Below are 15124 nucleotides of genomic sequence, written 5' to 3'. Positions count from 1 at the left end.
CACTATTTCATAGATTTAACTTCTGACATTACCAGTGAGACAGGACAACTTAACAGTTTTAGTCAAAAGGTCTAAGTGCAGCATGTTCAGCTTATTTAGGGTTTTCTTTCTTAAAGAGGGAAACAAAAGAGACATAACAAATGAACTTAATGTAGCTTTTAGCCTTTAGGACCAAGAAGAGATAACAAAAATCAGGGAACAACGTGGCATTGCAAAATGATTCCAGGGTGATTCCACAACACAGGAAACAAACTCTTCCATACACGAGAAGATAAAAGTTCACTCCAAACTTCATAACTACAAGGTTTACTTTTCAGAAACAGAAGAAAACCACCCAGAGGCCAGTAAAGGAGGATCTGATGTCCACCTGACTGATCATTTACTTTGGGTGAAGCTACTGTGAGCTTGCTGTATTATGTATTATACTGTGAACTCAAACACAATCACCTGCTGATCCCATGTTAGGTACAGATTACTCAGAAAAAAAAATTGTTTCTTCAGATCACACACTTCCCCCTCCCTTCCACTCCACACAGCACAGAAAGCAATAACCTTTGTATAGGTCACTGTATGTCTGTAAGTTTAAACCAGAACAATGTACATCTGAGTACACAACAGAGAGGAAGCAGCTCACAATATTTTTCCCCCCTCCACCTATTATGCTCAATAAATGAATTGCTCAAAAGAGCATAATTCACCAGGGTGACCGTAAAGCCCAAGTACAGTCGTGGTACACGGCTGATAAGTCAGTGTGATGCACGTTGTGTGCTACAGAAATGCTGCGTTTGACCTACAGATTGAAAACCAGTGTCAACTGCTGCCTAGCTAAGAGCTCCCCCTTCCTCCCCCTCCCTCCTCCTCCTCCCCCCTGTCCGCTCCCTTTTTCCTCCTGGTCAACCAAGAAATGCACCTCCCTTGTATCTTATTTTGTCAAGAAAACCAAGGGGTGAAGGAGTGGGGAAAAATTATTCTGTAAACGAATACATGTAATAGTGAACTTAAGAAAAAAAAAAAAAAGCCTCTTTGCCCTCCCCCCACCCTGAGATCTTAACAGTTAGGAACGGACATATATATTTAATAATAAAAAAGGCATCCAACGTTAGTGCACAGTCTGAGCATGACCCACGATAAATCTTTTTCCTGAGTCCACACAACAGTAACTCTCAGGATTATTCGATAAGGAGACACTGTGGCTTTCCACACCATTCTTTTTGTTTTAGTGTTGAGAGGTGCGGAGGATTCAATTAAGTTTGGGCTGGGCAAAGGGACAACTCCAAACGCTAGGATCTCCAGACAGAAGGAGGGTTTTCACTAGCTAAAACCTCCACTTACAAAGGAACAATACCAAAAAAAAAAAAAAAAAAAAAAAGAGCTTAGATTTCAAACTAAAGAGGTCAACAGCCTGTCTTTCTATATACGGAGATACATCAGTAGCACCGTGCTTCCAGCACCTGCCTTTCAGCACAGCCCCAATTCCTTTGTTTGCTCAAAATTTGCTTCCATACCACTTTAAATTAGCTTACAAAGAACCGAAGCAGAATAGCTGGAACGTGAAACATTTTTTTTTGAGGACAGAGGCAAACAGCGTCTTAAGAAGAGAGAAAATTAAAATAGAGACCTAAGTCACTTCTAAATACCTTCGAAAAAAATTGTAATTATAACTTGATGTCTTCTAGTTCCACCCCTATCACTGAAACCACAGAAACACGAGTTCACGAGAGGACGGAACAAATAAAAAAAGAAAGAAAAACAAGCAAAAAAATCCGAAAAAAGAAAAAAAAAAGAAAGAAAAAGAAAGAAAGAAAGAAGAAGAAGAAAAAAAACCCACCCAACTGCCATCTCCTGCCTCCTCCAGCCCTGCCAGCTTCCCTGTTCCTCCCTGCCTGCAAAGCGCCCTCTGGAAAGCATCGAGACTTCTTTTATCAACCGTGTGCGCTGGGGAAGGGGGGAGGAGGGGGGGTCCTTGTTCTTGCTCTGGGTGTTTGAGAGTGGAATTAGGGGGAGATTATTTTTGTACCCGATGAGCGGAACCGAGGGTGGGGGGAGGGGGGGGTCGTACCCCACTCATCGGGGGGCGGAGGGTCCAAAGCACTGGATGAGGGGGAGGAGTTGCCCCCCCTTAAAACATAATAAAGACTTACCGGGGTCGAAATCAGGGACCACCGCCTGGTACTGCGGCCCGACCCTCATTCCGCCGCCAGCTGAGGGAGGCAGAGGGAGAAGCGTTACCCGCGTGGGCCCGAGCGGCCCCTAGAACCAACCCCCCCAAAAAAACGCACCCGCACCCGCTCCTCACCGTGCTCCTCATCGCTGGACGACCCCGAGCTCCCCTCCTCCCAGGAGTTCACGCTGCTGTTGCCGTTGGGGGCGGCGGATAAACTTTTGCTGCCGCCGTTGTTGTTATTATTCGCCCCGGCGGCGTTCTGGTTCCTGCCCCGCCGTTTCCCCGAGACCTCCGGGCCCTTCTCGATCATGGCTGGCATTTAGGGGAGGAAGGGGAGGGGGGGTGTGGAGAAGAAGGGAAGGGGGGGGGGGGCTGTGGGAGGCGCCAAGGGCGGGCGGGAGCCGGGGCGGGCCGGGCCGGTGCGCGGCGGTGGCGGCGCTGCTACATCCCCCACCGCGATCGCCCCGAACTTTGAGGCTCATCCCAGCCCTGCGCTGGGACTCCGCTCAACCTGCGCTGCTGCCCGCGGCCAGCCCCGCCTCCCCCCGCTCCTGCCCCTTCCCATTGGCCAAACCTACATTTTGGGAGGCCATCCCGCCCGCCCATTGGCCGGCGCCGCCTGTCCATCGCGGCGGCCCGGCGCTTCCGTTCGCTGGGCGCGGTGGAGGCGGACCGCGGGCCGTGTGTGTGCGGGCTCCGCGATCTCTCCGCGATCTCTCCGCCCAGCGATACCTCTGCTCCGCGCTCCTCGGCTGCCAGCGGAGCGGGCGGGAGGCGGGGCCGCACCCCCCGCCAGGGAGCCCCTCCCCGGCCGCTCCCCCGGCTCGGCCCCGGTTCCGCCGCTCCGCCGGGAACTCGGACCCGGGAGGAGCGTGGCGAGGGACTACTTTGCCCCCCCATCCGCCTCCCCCGTGGCGGAAGGTTACGGTGTAGTTTGAATGGGATTCCATACAAAGCTCAGTTGCCCGCGGGGAGCTGATCCCGGCAGCGATGGGGGTCTGTACTTGCTCTGTCCGGGACGGCTCCCGCCGGCAGCAGCGGCGAGAGTCCCACGAGGGGATGGGGATCCCGGCGACCCGGAGTGGTCCGAGGAGAGCAGGGGGGCGGCCCGACCGAAGCGGAGCCCAGAGTGCGGGACAGCGCCGGGGCGGGAGAGAGCCGGGGGAGCGGCAGCCGCCAGCCGGGAAGCGGCACGGCACGGGCGGCTCCGCGCTGCTGCCCCGTCAGCAGGGCGCTGCCCCCGGGGCAGAGCCGCCCGCCGGGGGCACCGCACGCTGCCCAAGGAGCCGCCGTCGCCCTCGCCCCGGGCGCCGCCCCGGGTCCGCCCAAGTAACTCCGTGGCTCCCCCCGGTCTCTTGTGCCGAGCCGGGCTCCGCGCTCGGGCCCCGCTCCCCACGCGGCCCCGGGGCGGAGCCGGCCCCGAGCCCTCCCGGCGGGGCGGCCGCGTCCCACGCTCCGTGCCGGCCCCGGCGTAGCCCGGCAGCGGGCGAGGTGCGGAACAAAAGCGGCAGCGGCGCCGCGATCGCTTCCCTTGCCACACGAGGCTCCTGTCGGGAACACCCGCACGGCGTGGGGGAGAGCTGCCGGGGGGAAAAGGGGATGTCCAGCCCCGCCGTGGCTAAAATGGGCAACCAAAATGTATCCAGAGCGCACGCTGCTATTTGCGACTCGTACCGTACATCAGGCTGAGGCAGCACAATGCACGGTCATGGGCAGCAGCTTGCGGGGTGTGTCTGCTATTTTCATTCAAATTAACTTCTGTAGCAAGTTTTTTTTTTATTGGCCCGAGCAATTAAAAGTGCCATTTGACTAGCAGCGGTTATCTCGTATCAGCCAAACTGTCCCCAGCCACTCCCCGCCTCCCTCTGCCATTTTAATCCAAGAGAATTTGCACAGGGGGAGGGGGAAAGAGCTGCTGGGGGAGAGCCATCGGCTCCAGCCCTGGCCTTACCCTTCCTTCTCTATCTTGTGCCTAAGGTTATCAAAATTATTTCACTTCCAGGGAGTAGTTTAGAAAGGGTCCTTAATATTCACGCACTATTTTTCTCCATTAAAATTAAGAAAATAAATACCTTGTTGAGGTGTGTGGTAGGTTGCTTCAGCATACTGAGGTCTTTACAGTATCTCCTTTCCCATCTTCGCTCGGTATGTGTGTTGTATGTACATACTGATATGCAGTCAGTTTCCTTTGTTTACACATGCATGTACCTGTATTTATTCACCCCAGTTATTTACCACTGAAAAAATAAGCTTATTTTCACTACATAAAAATAAGTACATGTATAAAAAGAACTTTTTCTAGCTCACAAAACTAAAATTTATGATGGTGGCTCTAGATCCCACATTCTTTGAAAATACCAGTTCTAAATTAGGGGAGTAATTAGTGATGCTCTTAAACCCCAGCACTGACAGCCACAAATATTTCCCATTGCAAAGTGTATTAGTTCTGTAGTAGAGAATACATTGTCATGATAGACAGGAATGCAAACTTGGCTGAGTATTCATTATCTTTCTCCTCTGTATTCGAGGATTTCTACTCCAGAAATGCAAGGGCAGGAAGGGAACATCTGATCTTTCATTTTAAAATGAGCTTTGGATGTCCCAGTACTGAAGGGGGAAAAAAAAAAGTTCACCCAAGACTTGACTGAAGCTGAAACAAACCTGAACCTGAACTTGAACCTGAGAGCACAGATGACATTTGGAAATGTGTGTGCAGCTTAGGCTGAGACACACACGTGTGCACAGTTTTGCAAATCTGGGCCTAATTTTGATCTTCCTTCACTTCCTCTTCCTCCCTCCCTCCTCCTTTCTTCATGGCCATTACCCACTTAGGCCCCAGGATTAAAATCTTAAGTCAATCATCTAAATTATTTATAACACAATTTCCCTCACTTGAACTGTTGAGACAACATTTACTGCCGGCACTTCACCCCCGTGTGCCTGTCCCGACCCTGCCCGCAGCCCGCCCGGAGCGGCGCTGAGCAGCTCCATCCTGTCACGGGCTGGGGAAGCAGCACATTCGCTGCTCCCCAGCTTTGGCAGTGCCACGAGGGATGCCACCCCTGCCTGAGCCGTGCCCCAGGTCGGCCGGGCACGCTCTGCCCCTCCTGCCCTCCCGCCGGGCTGCCCCTTGTCCCCGGCAGACGATAAGCTGGTGCCCAGGAACAGCAGCGGGTCCGTGCTCTCTGCCTTGGCTGACAAGGGCTGCGTGTGTGTCCCCTGTGTGTGTGTGTGTCCCCTGTGTATGTGTGTCCCCAGAGCAGGAAGTCTCAGCGTTGTCACCGTCACAGCCCGTTTGCACCTGTCACAGCTGTTGTCCCAGGCCAACAACAACCTCTTCATCCACAGCAGGGCTGCTCTTCATTTTCCAGCCTTTCTGCAGTAATTCATGAGCCCTGAATACAACATCTCGGATGCTGATGGAGCTTCTTGTTTCTAACCATTGAGAAAATTCTTCCTGTTTGTTTCTGCTTTCTGAGCAGTGTGTTGGGTTTCTTTATGCTTAAGCTAAAAGCATGAAATTTTGGGAGTGTCCCAAAACAGCACAACTGATTTTGGTGTTGTTCTTGAAGGAAACTTTGAAAAATTATTTTCTGGACATAAAGAAAACTCTTTGCAGAGTGTAGGCGAGTGTGTACACAGACATTGTTCACAAAATACAGAACTGTGTTTCACTTTTTAGCAGTAACAGTGAATACACTTTATGCAGCCTCTAACTAGTGCCAAAAGAGCAAGAAATTCTCCTCTGGCTTACAGCACTTGCTCTGGAGAAAACCTGTGTTAACACTTCATTATTTTTAAGTTCTGCAAAGTGGGAGAGATGGGGAGGAAACCCTTTGAGCACGAAGAGAGACTCTGGTAGGTACAGGGTCTTGTTTACCTGGATCAAAACTTTATTTAGACACATCAGGCCATGATCCCACACATGACTGCGCACACCTGTGTGTCCTGCTCAGGCTCCTCAAGAGGAATTTTGTGTATGAACTGCAGCAGACTCAGTTGTGTAAAGCAGGGATGGTATCTTCCTTGCACCTGAGCTTGGCTGCAACTTCTGGACAATACCGTAATGTAGTGGTTAACCTGCTCACCTGTTTAGATATTAGAGCAAAAAGAGTGGAAAAAAAAGTCTCTTCCTTATGGAGACAGTGTCACTGTTGTGCATATACTGTGGCCTAACAGGTTGGACCAGCCAGGACTGTCATATTAAAAAATTTCTTGAAATTTTTTTCTCTTTGTTAAGAGAAAAGCACCTCTCCTTGCCAATTTTTAAATGAAAACTTTTCTTATTGTCATTAACCCTGTAAGTCCCAGAAATAAAATACAGATTAAGTAGAAATGCAGCCAGGATGCCCAACAACTGAGCAACTTTTATTCCCTGGATGAAAAGAAGAGTTTCTGCTGCCTCTTTTTTGGCCTCCTTCCTGGCCAGGTGAGTGTTTCAAGCCTTTTCCCAGGACAACAATGCTCATAGTGTCCTCGGGACTGCTAGTTCTTGCAACAAAGGGTTACGAGAGTTAAAATCCTTCCCATTAGCTGGAGTTGTAGGAAGCAGCTCTCTCACCTCCTTCATAATGTATTTTCCTTGAAAACAGATGCACTAAAAATGCTTACCCCAGTGAGAATGTTCCTGTGTGTTTACACAAGTATGTATGTATGTATGTATGTATATTATGTATTATGTCTATATATATATATATATATGGCTGGTTACCAGTAGTAAAAGGACAATTAATCACGCTCTAGACTGACTGTTTTTAATACTTGAAAGGCTATTAATCAGGAAAATGTTACCCTTTGAACAAGGTTGTTTGTTCAAAGGGTAACATTTGAACACTATGGGTTGTTTTCTTTCCCCTGGTGCTAAGCTGCCTGAAAATGCAGAGAGGAAATCGGGTTTATTATCTCTTACTTTAGAACTTGGTGCTCCAAGTTCGAATACAATTTTGGCTGGAATTTGGAAGCAATGCACATGAGATGATACCAGGTTCTCTTAGGTTTCAAGGGAACTTGGGTGTTCAACCCCCAAATCTCTGGAATCATTTATGTGCCTGAAAAACATAAACAGGCATGATGTGCAAGTTTCAAAAGCACCTCCTTTTGCTGGAAAAAACCCCAAGGGGAATCTAATTTCATTTTAATGTGACTAAAAGACTTTTAAAATCTGTCCCTAAATCTCTTGCGGGCCTTTGGAAATTTGTCCTTGGATCCTTTCAGCCTAAAAGTTGCTTTTAGAGAAGGAATTATATAGTAAATTTTAATCCAAACTTTTATTTCCCACTGGAGAGAATGGCTCATATCCTGTAGTGAGTGGGAGGCCAGCGGAAAAAATCGAGGAGGGGAAACTATGGTGGGAGTGAGAGGGTGCAGATCTGGGGCTGGATCAGCAATGGGAGGCAGGAAAAGGGCTGCTGGCAGCTGCAGGGTAAGCCTGGCAGGACCACTGCAGCTGAGGAAACACTGCCTTGGCCTGGGGCAGGGCTCCAGGCTGACCCAGAGGGGAGCCACTAAGAGATGGCCTGGGAGGAAGGAGAGGATGAGACACGAGTCCTGCACAGGCAGAGGCTGGCGATGCCAGGCAGAGCAGTGGGACGAGAGCACAGGACAATCTTGTGGGCAGAGTTGCAGAGAACACCCTGTCTGTCCCCAGCAAAGCGTGGACGCAGCCCCCAGTGGGTTTGTTTCAGCATTTGTGCTTGGAGATGTTTCACAGCTTGTGAAGCTGATGGGAACAGGAGTCACCCATCTGTACATGCTACTGTCACCACCCCCTTTGCAGAGTTTTGGCTCCTTTTTGGCAGGGGCATACAGCTTTCCCTGCCACCCTATGCTGCCTCACGGGACCCCACTTCCTCCTTTTCCCCCTGGGAGCTCCTCTCAGTGAATTCAGCTTGAAGCTGTTGAGGAGCCCTGTTGCCCCTCAGCTGCCCTGCTGCCCAGCCAGCAGTGCTGCAGGGCTGGGCACCCTTGGCAGGCAGCACCCAGAGCCCCTGCACCTCGTCCTGCACCTCGTCCTGCACCTCGTCCTGCCCCATCCTGCACCTCTGATCAGCCCTGGAGAAGAGCTCAGGAGGAGAAAATGGGAAATCACAGAGTGAGGGGAGGTGAGACAGGCCCTGGTGGTATTAACCCCTCCATAGCTGGTGCCTTCTCCCAAAAAACAAACCTTGAGTGAGGTGGGACAGGCACCTTCCCCTCCCTGAGGATGAGGCATGCAGCAAAATCAGAGTAGAAAACCTCAGAGAGCTGATGGGTTTGCTTCACTCAGTTCTGCGTTTAAGTTAATCTCCATATCTGATGAGAGACACACTGTGTGAAGAGATTCATCATTCCTTAAAAAAACATATGGGGGGAAAAAAATTTCCTTTTAGGGAGCCACTTAATCGTAGGGATGATTGCAGTTAACACAGCACTTAACCTGGGAATACACCACTCTCTTTTTATAGACTTCCATTTCACTTGTCTCTGGGGCAGCCAGTGAGCAGTGCTAGTCTGTGAAGTGGGATGGAATTGCAGGGGACAGCTGCCATCATTTTTAGGGTGTCTGAGAGTCAAATAACATAATTCTTCTCACAGGAGATTTTGAACAAGAAATGCACACAATCCCTTCGGAGAGCTCTCTGTTGCAAGACCTAGTGAGACAAGGATTGAGGTTTAACAGCAGATACCCATTGTAAGAGCTTCGCAAGGAATTCAGTGTTTAAATCAATTTTTTTTTTTTTTAGTGAGGGAAGAGATTCTCCCCAGGAGCTCATGCTCATGCTGGGGAGTACTGTGGCATTACCTTTGAAGGACTCTGCTGTGTCAAGGATAGCAAGCCATGAGAAACACCGGCCAGATCCAGCAGGAAAACTCCCATATGCCAGCCCCTCCATGGTGGCAGCTTTCCAGTGGCCCATGTCACAGTGGGAGCAGCAGAAAAGACTGCCCAGAGAGAGGTGTCCCACCTTTGCAACATGTCAGGCAGCCCCTCCCAGCACCCTCTCACGGAGGTGCTGAGCCCAGGGCTGTGAGCACAGCAGTCCCTCGGCCAGGTGGTCTCCTGCCTCCCTAGGAGTCCTCCATGTGTCTTGCTGTCTTGCTGCTATCCTGGTAATCCCAGCAATGGGGAAGAGAAGTCCAGCTGAGAGGCAGCTGCTTGCTCCTGAAATCATACCAAAAAAATCCCTGCATTGGCTTTCTGCCAGCACAGCCCCCTTTCCTCCACCACTCGGCCAATCTCTTCCCATGACACAGGGATCCTAGGGAAATGCAGCCAGGGCTGTCCTACAGGGCCTCTGAGCACTGGCATCCTCAGGGGAAAGGGAACCATCAGAATTAATCTGAAACTCCCCTAAAACTCACAGTCATAGGTCCAAGCAAACTGTAACAGAGTAAAAATGTACCGGTTGGTATGTCCATACATGCATGTGAGAGTGAAGAAAATCATCTTATTCATGTCCTTCTGATGTAGGTGGGGATCGCTCTGCTGAAATCTCTGGGAATTCCCTTTTTTGTAAAACCGGTAGAAGGCTCAGGCCCAGCTTCTGTGAACACATCCCTAAGGCAGCACAGCTCAACAGGACTCTAGTGCCAGCTTTTGATTGTACACTTTCTCTTCATTCAGCCTAAATATAATCTGGAAATCTCAAATGCTAATGATTTCAGAGGGAGGAGAGAGAAATACAGGTTAGTTCCTTACTGGTATTTGTCTAAGGAAAAGCCTCAACACATGAAAACCCAGAAAATAAATTTTTAAAAATCAATGGAATCTCTGTTTGGTGTCAAGTGAGGCACTAATCAGGAACCAAAAGAAACAATTTTCTAAAAAGCCATGACCTAGTACCTCTTAAAATCACAATTTTAAAAAAACAAAAGCCACATTCCTATCTGCCCCAAGCTTTCCCCTTATTAAACATGGAACACACCAAATACAGATTCATTTCCCCTGCCCAGCAGCACTGAGCACAGGAGATGGATGGTCTTTCATTGGTACCCTCTTACAGCCACTGCCCCTCTGGGATTCCTCTGTTGACACCAGAAACCTTGCACCAAACTCAGATATCAGACCAAATCTTTATTCTGTGGTCTTCCTCTTCTCAGTTGCATTGGTGTAAATCAAAGGTTTAAACTAATCCCAACCTGTTCAGTGGCACTGGAAGGCTCTGGATTAATATCAAGCAAAGGCATCTGTCACCTGCTGTTTCTGTGCCTGTGGTATCAATAGTGATTTTGAAAATTATTATTTCTATACAGTCTATAATGACTTAGAAGGAACAGTTACAGCCTGTTGTGCAAATGTGAATAATACTTGCTTTTTAAAAATGTGGATTTTTCATACGACAGGAACTAATGGCCCTTTCAGAGCAGTTATGGTCTATCTTGTCAATTTGGTTTCTATTCATGCATGCTAAGTGAATTTTTATAGCTAAACTAGGAGTCCTTAAAAAGGGGCCTTATACTGGAAATGCAGATGTGACTTACTGTGAGTTGTGCTAGGAGATCATCGCTGCCCCTGGGGAGCCAGAGCCAGTAATCAGAATTCCCTTTTCCTGTGCACATAACACGACTTGCAGGCATTCTTTCATCTGCACTGAGGCAGGAAGGAGAGGCAGAATTAGCCCCTCATTACAATAATGTTTCTCACACTTTCTCCAGCTACTCTCTGCAGGCATTAGTAAAGGGGGCCTGGCTGTCAGAAATGCTGAAAACCTACATCTCCAGTTAAAAGAAACCAGAGAGCAGAGTGCTCAGTGGCTCTGAAAAATCAGAGCCACAGAGCTTTAAACAAATGCTTTTATGCTCTTAAAAATATAAATATACAGACTCACCTTAACTTTACTCTCTACTGTGAGTGCTTTGTTGAAAGGAAATTGTGTATTTTCCAGACTGATATCTCTTACAGCTTCACTATAAACTGTACTGCATCCGTACATCAATATATTTACCTACCTGCTTCACAGCTGGAAAGAAAATGAAGCCATCTCAATCACCTTCACATTCAGCAATAGAGAAACCTGATTTTTTTTCCTCACTCAATGCCAATTAAAATCCGAAATGTGGATAATCTGATCTCCACTAAATATTCCAATTCCCTCCATAGCACAGAGTGGATATATCTCCATCCTCAGTGGCATCCTGAACCTTTTCTAAGACTGGAAAAAGCAAAAGAACAGAGGCTGTACAGTCTTATTACTTATTTATTTTAAATGTTGTAGCTGTGCCTCCCTTCATCTCTTGGCTCCTTACCCAAAACCTGTGTAATGAGCGACATCACAGGGCCTGACTACCAGCAGACACAACACCTCCACTAAAACAAATGCATTTATACTGATTTATGGCAGCCAAGGAGCTGCCACAGCAATACCCACCTCTCCAGGGAAATGGTACACCTCTGACAATGTCTTCCCAGGGCATTTCTCACAGATCCCATGCCTTAGTGGAGCAGGAGCCTTCCCCAGCCCAGCTTCTAACCCTGTCTCCATCGCTGCACCGAGGGCTGAACCACCTTGTCCTGATGGTAGAGGCTGTGCTCTGGAAAGGCACGGAGCCAAACCTGGCATGAACCCATCAGATATGTACAAAGGGAAATCTCGACAGCATCTGTGAACAGAGTTTAAGAGAAAGGAACAAAATAATACCACATATGTTAACAGATTGAAATGGTAGCTATGGTGACCATGGACAAAGAACAAACCATTTTGACTGAATTCAGCCAATTCTTTCTGACAACAAACTGCAAGTATAAAGCAAACTTTTTAAAATCCCTAATGAAATCATTATACCAAATCCATTCAGCTCTGTTTGGCTTGTTTGCTTTCTAAATTTCCATTGTAGCTATTACATTAAACCTATTAATCTTTGATGTAATCAAATAATTTCCACCAACTAAAAGTGGGAATTTTCTCACTATAAAAAAAATAATTAATTGATTGCATTTTCAAGGAAAAAAATTAAAAGCAAGGAATAGTTATTGTAAAATGGCAGACATTCATAATTCAGGGTATTTTCTTATGCATGAGAAAGTGTCTGGGTTGTGTAGAATACAGGCTTGTTTATAAAAGTTGGATTACTCCGCCTATCCTGATATGCATCGTAGCTACGAAAAATTACTGTCCTGTTTGTTGTGTATCACAGTGTCGAACATCTCAGCCTCTCTTTCCTCCAGTGTGCCATGGAGCTGGAGCTCTCCCTTTGAGGGCTGGCCAGTTGTGCCTAAGGGAACTGAGCTGAGGACGACGTGGGAGAGCAAGAGCTGAGCTGTGGAGGAGCAGAAAAGCCGCCTGCTAAGAGCCAGCGCTGCAAACAGGCAGGCAGGAGATGGGGAGGATCACTCCAGCAGCAGCACAGCATGAGGCTGCTCCAAGTGCTGTGCAGCTGCTCGCTTGCTTGCAAACTCCCCCCAGGAGGCTGCCAGGGACCAGAGGAGCCAGGGACCAGAGGAGCCCCCTCAGTGAATGTCACGGAGGAGGCTCCAGCACACGGCTGGCTGTGGAGCATCCAGGCACACCTCGAAGGAGACCCCAGCGCCTGTTTGGTTTCAGTCTGGAGACTATTCCAGCACACCTGAAACAGGCGGTGCTGCCCCTCCGCCCTGTCCCTGCACCTGGCTGCGCCCACTGGGGAAAATTTCAGAGCACAACACAAAATCTTACTTCTAACCTATGGCAAAGCTGCTGTCATTTCCCTGGGTGAGGGCTTAATATTTAACTCGGCGTGCTTGGTCCCTTTGCGGACTGCACAGTTCCTAACAATATGAATTTGCAGCGTAGCTGTGCTTTTGATGCTCCAGGAGCAGTAACTTCAGCTTTCTGCGGCGCACAGACACTCTCAGCTGTACTCTCGCATTTCCATTGCACGAGCTCATCGCTCTTTAAAGAACAAAACCTAAAAAGCAAACTCGCAAGAAGTGCCCACCATTCGAACGCTGCTCTCTTTTATCTGTGTGCTGACGGAGGCTCTGGCTCAGCCTTCTGCCAATTAAATTAAGCTCCCAGCTATGCCACCGCTGCCTGCGTGACGACGGGCACTTTCCCTGGCTGGCTCTGCCTCCAGCTCCCGCACACCGCAGCGGGACCGGGTTTACGGCCTTTCCTCTCTGCCCTTCCCTGTGCTCTCCACCCACACTCTTGGCTTTCGCTGCTGCCAGCGCCCAGGGCAGGTCCTTGGGGACTGTGCTGGCTCCGTGCGGGTCCCCAGGGAGCAGGGCTGAGCCAGGCTGAGCACATGTCAGAGAGCAGGTCTGAGCCAGGCTGAGCACATGTGAGAGCAGGGCTGAGCAATGATGTGCACATGTGCTCCTGTGCTTTGTACGGGGACAGCTGGGGAATCAGCACTCTGTCCAGCACAGCCTCACCTGCTCAAGACGTTTGCTTTTGCTGCACCTTAAGTGCGGCAAGGAGAACATGGAAGCAGGCGAAGAGGGAAAGAATTAAGCATGTTTTCTTTCGGTAGTGCCAGCAAACAGTAAAGAAGCAGTTACTTTAATTTTATGTGCAGTAAACCCTCACTAGATGGCTCCTTACAGCAAGTAAATCTATTCCCCACAGAAGGAGCGCTGGTGTGGCAGTCTGCGTGAGAGCAGAGACAGCATGTTGCTAACTGGGCTGTGTGGCTGGCTGAGTGCTGTGCATGGAAAAGCAGGATATAACACGGGGGTGTGGGTGAGCAAGTGAGCGCTTACACGAATTCCGAATGACACCACTCTGTGAGTCGTGAACTGTGACTCACATGGGCACCAGTGTCTCGGGCACATCAAAAATGCAACTTGCCCTTTTCTGTAGGGTTTTATGTGAATCTGTTTCACATTCAACTCTCTAATTCAGAACGCAGAACTGGGCTGTGGTCAAGGGTACCAGCAGTGGAGATCGTGCAGCAGAAACAGCTGATCCCAGCAGCCAAGGTAACAGATGGTATTAAAGCTGAACCCCCTAATGTCATGTAATCACTCCTAAAAAAAATAAGCAATGCTTGCTTCTGAGATGCCCCCCTATTACCATCACGAGAACATGTTATTTATAATGTGTGTATTGGCAGGATGTTCTGGGCAGAAGAGCAAAAAGAAATGAGCTGTCATCTGCAGTTAACCTCTCATTCATACATCACTGTGTGCATTCAGTGGTTCAAGGTTATGCAAGTTGATTGTGCCCTCATTAACGAGCAGTGTTAATTGGTGTCTATCCTGGTTTGAGATAAACATGTATATTATGTGTTAAAAGTACTGTAGGCTGTGAAGGAGCTGTATGGTATACAAATGTATAGGGGCCCTGCACAGGGAGCTGCAGGGAGAGGTTGTGAAATGCTAGGACTGATTTAATCCACCAGCGATTCCAGTCTGTGCAGCCCACGTCCCTGCAAGACAGCCTGGTGCTGGCTCGGGGGCCAAGTGACTTCTGCTGGCACAGCTCTGCCACTGTGTGTGCCCCCGGCTCCCCACTCTGGCTCTCGCTGCAGCCCTGAGCACTGCCTACAGCCCACTTTTCAAGGTGAATTAGCAGTGATTTCAGTTTCCCTTAAGCCCCGAGGCTGTAACCTCTGGCCATCAGCAGCTCATAGGTGGTTTAACCACCAGTACACCAGGGCAAACAGACACAGAGGAAGGTGCTGTCCATCTCCATATAAACTCCCCCTGCTCAGGACTCAGATGCAGTGCAGCCAGGTCGGCTCCTTGTCTCTGTGTCAGCAGCCCTTAGGGCTTTATCCGCCCTCTTTGCTCTCACATTTCCCTCTGCTCATGTGCTGGCATGGTGCTAACTCAAACTGAGCTCATGTACACAAACCCACGAGTCTCACCTGTCCCGGTGAGGGACAGAAAACAAGGTTTGACATTGTGTCAATGTTGTACATCATGAAAAGACCTTTTATTTTTTCCCTGAGCGTTGCTGAAAATCAGCACAGATAAATACCCTGAACCAGGTCATAATCAACATGCAACATTTATGCAAATATTACTTAAATTAGAGAATTATGGCAATTACATTAAAT

The 15124-nt window shown here is 49.0% G+C and overlaps 1 protein-coding gene across 3 annotated transcripts in view; it reads right to left on the bottom strand.

Annotated features, from left to right (window-relative positions):
- Positions 1 to 3353, bottom strand: part of RCOR1 (REST corepressor 1) — an 83432-nt gene extending 80079 nt beyond the window's left edge. Inside the window, exons 1-3 of one of the 3 annotated variants that reach the window (XM_041476276.1) lie at positions 3117 to 3353; positions 2297 to 2476; positions 2142 to 2201 (exon numbers count right to left, since the gene is read on the bottom strand). In XM_041476276.1, the coding sequence (XP_041332210.1) occupies positions 2142 to 2201; positions 2297 to 2474 (238 nt within the window). In that variant the 5' untranslated portion in view covers positions 2475 to 2476; positions 3117 to 3353. Of the gene's footprint in view, positions 1 to 2141; positions 2202 to 2296; positions 2540 to 2742; positions 2849 to 3116 lie in introns of those variants that run through there. The other 2 variants (XM_041476274.1, XM_041476275.1) reach the window with 2 other exon arrangements.
- Between the last annotated feature and the right edge of the window lie 11771 nt (positions 3354 to 15124).

This window comes from Pyrgilauda ruficollis, unplaced genomic scaffold, assembly GCF_017590135.1.
Source record: "Pyrgilauda ruficollis isolate IOZ18807 unplaced genomic scaffold, ASM1759013v1 scaffold38, whole genome shotgun sequence".
Classification (NCBI taxonomy): Eukaryota; Metazoa; Chordata; class Aves; order Passeriformes; family Passeridae; genus Pyrgilauda; species Pyrgilauda ruficollis.
The sequence above is the reverse complement of the archived record's forward strand: the minus strand, read 5'-3'. Positions and strand labels throughout refer to the sequence as shown.